This window comes from Mastomys coucha, unplaced genomic scaffold, assembly GCF_008632895.1.
Source record: "Mastomys coucha isolate ucsf_1 unplaced genomic scaffold, UCSF_Mcou_1 pScaffold23, whole genome shotgun sequence".
Classification (NCBI taxonomy): domain Eukaryota; kingdom Metazoa; phylum Chordata; class Mammalia; order Rodentia; family Muridae; genus Mastomys; species Mastomys coucha.
Window position 1 is genome coordinate 60,400,254 of NW_022196906.1, and position 6,831 is coordinate 60,407,084.

Here is a 6,831-nt window from a genome sequence, read left to right on the forward strand (position 1 = left end):
ATGGGATGATGAGACACCTCAGCAAGCACAGCTACATGCTTTTCACCAAGCCTAATAACCTGAGTTTGGTGTGGAGAAAGAGAGCCAGCTCCCACAAGTTATCCTCTGACCTCACATGTATACACAGATATGTGTACACACTCATAAATATTGTAATTAAAAATTTTAACATTGAATATACATGTTATATTCTTCTAGTGTGATAACAGAATTTCAGTTATAATCTTTAAAGAAACAAACCTGTGTATTTATACTTCATTAAGAACATCTGTTGGGGCCGGGCGGTGGTGGCGCACGCCTTTAATCCTAGCACTTGGGAGGCAGCGGCAGGCGGATTTCTGAGTTCGAGGCCAGCCTGGTCTACAGAGTGAGTTCCAGGACAGCCAGAGCTACACAGAGAAACCCTGTCTCGAAAAAACAAAACAACAACAACAAAAAAATTAAAAATTAAAAACACAGTGCCTAATTTGGTGATGCATGTCTTTAATTCCAGAACATAGGAGTCAGCAGCACTGTGTATTTCTGGGAGTGTGAAGTCATCCTGGTCTACACAATGAGTTTGAGGCCAGGCCGAACTCCATAGTTCAGAGACCTTATCTTACTTAAAAAGGGGGTGAGGGTCTAAAGAGAAGGTTCAGCAATTAATAGCACTGGCTGCTCCTCCTGACTTCAATTCCCAGCACTCCCATGGTGGCTCAGAACCATCTCTAATGGGATCTGATGCTCTCTTCTATCATGCAGGTGTACATGCAGCAGAACACTCATTCACATAAATATATAAATATTGTTAAAAAATGGAACAATGACCTTTCAGAACTTACACATTCTAACCACCTTGTTCTCCAAGCTTACTAGTCACACCAGTAGATCAATTATTACCAAAGACCTACAGAATCTCTAGAGTTGTTTAACCCTTGAGTTTTCAAACTCTGAAAGAACTAAAGAGTTTCAGGTACATAGTAGTAAATGTCATTTCAACAATTTAACCACTTAAAAGACACGCATCCAAATGTTATACAGCAAGTCTCATCTATCCAATCAAATCATGAATCCATGCAGATGTGGAATAAAGTGTAGTTTTCTGACTGTGTACTGATCTTCATGTCTTCTAATATGACACAGATGAGAAGGCTAATTCTGTGTTAATAATTCTTTTGGTATTTGGGACACTTATATGATCTTAGTCACGTTCTTACAATATATTACATCTGTGTTATTCAAGTTAAACGTCAAACAAAGCCCAGCAGTTGCTTTCATCCTGACATAATAGCCTGATGCAAACTAGTGAATACTTAATAAGTACTTCAAATAATATTATAGCATGCCTGGGTCCTTATGATCAGCACACTTCTTGTCTAACTTGTTTTAAAAATGTAAGCAGGTGTTAAGCCATACTTACAGTTTCAACTTTAAAACAGCCAGGATGTCTTAACGCTTCCTTTAAAAAAAATGTATTTTTTCCAAAGCTCAGAAAACTGCCACTTTCCTAGGAGAGTGGGTGGAGTCTGGCAAACTTAACTAGAGGCTAAACTGAGTAAGTGGAAACCAAAATTCAAACTCTAAAGACCGCAGTCCCTTTAATCATACTTTTTTTCTTCTCAACATTTTAGTCCTCCCGGCTTTCCCGTTCGCCCTCCCAGGCATATCACAGAGCTGCTTTCCGGCTCAGTCCTGGTACCCATCTTACTGTATTATCTCCTCGCTGACATCCAGGGCGAAAGTTTTTCGCAACTGCTGTGTGCACCAGTGTACTAGCGGCTCCCGGTAAGCCGGCCCAGCCACCGCCATCTTCCCCAACCGGAACCAGCTGGGCTGCAAAAGCCTCCTCCCGTCCTGCGCTGGACTAGTTCCCTTCGCAGCGCCGACCTCCTTGACTAGGGTTCCGCAAGCTTGCACCTCCCCGCTCGGTGGCACCAGCTTCTCTCAGCTTCCGGGTCTACTTAAGCATGTGTGTGAGAAACGTGCTCGGATGGTTCTTGGGCACTGAGGGGCAACTCTAGGAAGGCCATTGGCAATTTTGCTAAGAAGACAATACGTGCACCTATAAAAGAGCTGGAGAAGGAATAAAAGAAAGTGGGACCACAAAAGATGGGTACAGCCTTCAAAGCTAGTCTGATTCTGATTATAGAACATTTAAAACAGACGTCGTCAGGAATATATAAAATTCAAAGCCTGCTTGTGGTACTAAGTGAACTCAAAGCCAGTTATTTTTTAGCGAAGCCCTGTCTCAAAATAAAAAGGAGGTGGAGTGGACTAGGCCAAAAGTTCAGCGGTACCCTGCCTCCTGAGCTCAATCCCCAGTTGGACAATCGAAGGGAAGCAAAGACTCTACCGCTTGGAAAGCTATCTGTAAGCACGGTACCAGTTTTTGCTCTGAGGATGGTGGTTCTTATTTTTAGTGCTGTCTGTAATTGAGACTAGAATCTCACTGCTATACCATATGAAGGCTTACAAACATCCGGAGATCCAGTTCCAAAGACTCCAATCTCTTCCAGCCTCCACAGGCACCAAACATGCTTGTAATAAACATACATACATGCAGGCACTTACACATAAAACTTTTTTTAAAAAAAATTAAACATAAAAACGTTTTTTTAATTAAAAATTTTGGCACTTGGGAGGCAGAAGCAGGCGGATTTCTGAGTTCGAGGCCAGCCTGGTCTACAGAGTGAGTTCCAGGACAGCCAGGGCTACACAGAGAAACCCTGTCTCGAAAAACCAAAACCAAAAACAAACAAACAAAAACAAAACAAAAAAAAATTTTTTGGAAAAATAAATTATATTAGCTGAGTGTCCTAGCACATGCTTTTAACCCCAGCATTCTAGGAGGCAAAGGTAGGTAGACCTTTACTCAAGGCCAGCCTGGTTACTAGTGAGACCCTGTCTTTAAAATATTATTATCTATGTCTGTGGGCTATCACAAATAAAAGTGCACACGTGGCAGTCAGAGCACAGCTGTGGCAGAGTGCTTGCCTTCTACTGTCCTGGGAACCAAACCCAGATGGTCAGGCTTGCCTTCTACCGCGTGAGTCCTGGGAACCAAACCCAGGTGGTCAGGCTTGGCAGCAAGAGCCTTTACCTTCCCAGCCATTTCACTGACCCAATAACTTTTTTAAAAAAGCAAAATACAGTAATGTTAATGATGAGAATAAATTTTATCTTTTCATAATAATCTAATCTGATTATTACTCTAGTGATTCAAATAATGTAACATTTTCTATATTCATTCCCATAGTTTAGTAGCTCAGTGATAGAGACTGTACTTGTTATACAAGTCCCAGTAGCAAAATATAAATTTAATCAGAAATTCCATTAATTCATGCCCACTTCAACTTTTCTGTTTTTTTTTTTTTCTTTAAAGTGTTTACACTTGTTCTTTAAAACATTTGTTTTGGCCTGGCAGTGGTGGTGCACGCCTTTAATCCCAGCACTTGAGAGGCAGAGGCAGGCAGATTTGTGAGTTCAAGGCCTGCCTAGTCTACAGAATGAGTTCCAGGACAGCCAGGGCTACAGAGAGAAACCCTGTGGACATTTGTTTTGTAATGGGTGGGTGTGTCTCAATGCTATGGCACTCTTGTAGAGATTGGGGAAGAACACCTTACAGGAGACAGCTCTGTCCTTCTAGCATGTGGGTCCTGAGAATGGAAGTCATCAGACTTGGTAAGTGTGCTTACCTGCTGCACCATTTTGCTGTCCCTACCACAACTTTTCTTAATGCATTAGGCCTCAACTCTTCAAGATTTTCATGTTTAAATAGCAGAACTCTGTTTTATTTAACACAGAGAGTTTTATTTAATTTTATTTAGAGAAGGACTTCTCTAAAGCAATCTTTTTTGTTTTGTTTTGGTCTTTTGAGACAGGGTCTTTTTGTAGAATGGGCTGTCCTGGAACTCCAGGCTGGCCTTAATTCTGAGAGACCCTCTTGCTGCTGCCTGAGCCCAAGCACCATCTTCCCTCTCTCCTCTTTCTTTTCCTCCCCTCCTTCTAGACAGGGTTTACATATCCCAAGCTGGCCATGAGCTCACCAGTAGCTGAGGACAGCACTGAACTTCTTCTTCTTCTTTTTTTGTTTTTTTGTTTTTTGTTTTTGTTTGTTTGTTTGTTTTGTTTGTTCAGTTGGTTGGTTGGTCGGTTTTTTGTTTTTGTTTTTTTTGTTTGTTTTTTTTTTTGTTTTGTTTTGTTTTGTTTTTGAGACAGGGTTTCTCTGTATAGCCCTGGCTGTCCTGGAACTCACTATGTAGACCAGGCAGGCCTCAAACTCAGAAATCTGTCTGCCTCTGCCTCCCAAGTGCTGGAATTAAAGGCATGCACCCCCACTGCCTGGCTATTACTGAACTTCTGATTGCCCTGCCTCTGCTTCCTAAATGCAGGGATTGCACTCATGTGCCATCATGCCTCACTGTATGTGGTGCTGGGAAGCAAACTAAGAGTTTTATGCCTATTAAGCAAGTACTATGCCAATTGTGTCACATCCCCAGCTCCCAGAGTAGCCATTTTAATACAAAATATTTGCTAAGTCTCATGCTTTTTTGTGTATTCTTTCTCTAACTTGCATTCCTTTACATTATTGGTATTAAAAGACAAACAAAAGTAGGACAGTAGTGGAGCCTCCCTTTAACCCCAGCACTCAGGAGGCAGAGGCAGGCCTTTCAGTTTGGGCCCAGCCTGGTCTAGAGAGTTAGTTCTAGGATGGCCAGGGCTACACAAAGAAACACTGTTTCAAAAAGAAACACAACTTAAATAATATGTATATTGTCCCTGTGTGAAAAGGCATATTTGAAATTCTCTCTACCCATTTGTTTAAATTGTAAAAGAAAAAATATATTCTCTGGGTCCTTTATCTATAAGTAGCCCTCTTCAGACATCCCAAAAGAGGGCATCAGAACTCATTACAGATGGCTATGAGCCACCATGTGGTTGCTGGGATTTGAACTCAGGACCTTTGGAAGAGCAGTCAATGCTCTTAACCACTGAGCTATCTCTCTAGCCCCTCTCTGGGATCCTTTCTTTGCAGGACTCTAGAATGTTGAGTTCAACTAGGCATTCAGTCCGGAGTAGAAGGCCTTTAAGTGAAAGGAAACAGGTGCGGCAGTAGTGTCGGAGTCGGGTGGAGCTGGTCAGGATGATCACGGACGTGCAGCTCGCCATCTTCGCCAACATGCTGGGCGTGTCGCTTTTCTTGCTTGTGGTCCTATATCACTACGTGGCAGTAAACAACCCCAAGAAGTAGGAATGAAAGTGGCACTTTCTCCGCCCCAGGGTTCCAGGACATAGTCTGAGGCAAGATGGAGGGTGTGAGGGGCCTTCACACTTCACTTCATCTCTCCTACCCATCACAGCATACAAAGCAACTACACCTGGATTTTTGCAAACAACTTTTATTTCCTCAAAGCCTTCCTTAACCCTATGGAGCAAGCATCTACCACTGAATAGGGCCCAGGATAGGGCTGCTTTCTTCTCTACTCCCTCCCCCCCATACAAAAATATAGATTATATATAAAAAAAAAAAAAAAAGAAAGGAAACAATGCCTTTTAAGAACCAATGTGCAGTCTGGCAGTGGGGAGCACACTTTTGATCCCAGCACTAGGGAGGCAGAGGCAGGTGGATCTCTAAATTGGAGGCCAGCCTAGTCTACAGTGAGTTCCAAGACAGCAGAGCTACACAGAGAAACCCTGTCTAGAAAAACAAAACAAGGGCTGGAAAGATGGGTCAGTGGTTAAGAGCATTGACTGCTCTTCTGAAGGTCCTGAGTTCAAAGTAGCTGTACTTACCTATTAGGGCTGACTGGAGCAAGGATGGGGGATGGGGGCAGCAAAGGAACTGGACCAGGGTGAGCAGAGGCCCTGAATTCAATTCCCAGCAACCACATGATGGCTCACAACTATCTGTACAGCTACAGTGTACTCACATACATAAAATAAATAAATAAATCTTAAAAAAGAAAAACAAAACAAACAAAAAAGAACCACTGTGTACTTTCATTAGGGTGAAGGACAACAATGGAATGCTTGTTGATTGGCTTGTTGATTTTTATGTGGGAATTTGGCAGTAATCTAACACTCCAGGGTTAAGATAAACTACAGGCAATTGCTAACATTATAATGTTAATTTAATGACTGCCTAAACCCTTTCATTATTTTCATTTGAGTTGTTTGTTTGTTTAGTTGGTTGGTTGGTTTTCTTTTCTCTGGTAGCCCTTGCCTTCCTGGACCAGACTCTGTAGAGTTCCAAGATGGCCTTGATTCACCTGCCTCTGCCTTCTGAGTGCTGGGATTAAAGGCCTGCACCACAGCCTGGCTCTTTTTTTCTTAATGATCTATTTCATGTGCATTGATTCACATTTGGCCTGATTGTGTCTGTGTCAGTGTGTCAGATATCCTTGAGCTGGAGTTACAGTTGTGAGCTGTCATGTCGGTACTAGGAATTGAACCTGTGTACTCCAGGCTCACTGGAGTAGCAGCCAGTTCTTGGAACTGCTGAGCTACCTCTCCAGCTCCTGGGTTTTTGGTCTAGCTTTTTCCTTTCCTTTCCTTTATTTCTTTAATTTTTTAATAATTTATTTTTATTTTATGTGTATTGACATTGTGCCTGCCTGTATGTCTGAGGGTGACAAATCACTTGGAGCTTGATTACAGATAGGTATGAGCTACCATGTGGGTGCTAGAAATTGAACTGGGTTCCTCTAGAAAAGCAGCCAATATTCTTAACTACTGGGCCATCTCTCTAGCTTTCTTTTCTTTTTCTTCCTTTTTTTTTCTAATCTAGCCCAGATTGACCCAGAATTCACAATTTACCAATCTCTGCCTTCCTTTTTTTTTTTTTTTTTTTTT

General features: G+C 42.0%; 2 protein-coding genes across 4 annotated transcripts in view; one reads left to right on the forward strand and one right to left on the reverse strand.

Annotated features, from left to right (window-relative positions):
- Positions 1-6,831, reverse strand: part of Trip4 (thyroid hormone receptor interactor 4) — an 86,692-nt gene that overhangs the window by 58,559 nt on the left and 21,302 nt on the right. For 2 of the 3 annotated variants that reach the window (XM_031344205.1, XM_031344204.1), the window contains one exon: positions 1,688-2,052. The exons of the other annotated variant lie outside the window; for it this stretch is intronic. In XM_031344205.1, coding sequence (XP_031200065.1) covers positions 1,688-1,788 — 101 coding nt within the window. In that variant the 5' untranslated portion in view covers positions 1,789-2,052. The remainder of the gene's footprint in view (positions 1-1,687; positions 2,053-6,831) is intronic. 3 annotated transcript variants of the gene reach the window in all.
- LOC116072705 (dolichyl-diphosphooligosaccharide--protein glycosyltransferase subunit 4-like) lies at positions 5,089-5,499 on the forward strand. The gene has a single exon (XM_031344226.1). It carries the CDS (start codon positions 5,123-5,125, stop codon positions 5,228-5,230), a length of 108 nt encoding a protein of 35 aa, XP_031200086.1. The 5' UTR covers positions 5,089-5,122; the 3' UTR covers positions 5,231-5,499.

Coding starts and splice junctions, on each gene's coding strand:
- LOC116072705 (XM_031344226.1), top strand. CDS start 5,123: ATGATCACGGACGTGCAGCTCGCCATCTTCGCCAACATGCTGGGCGTG.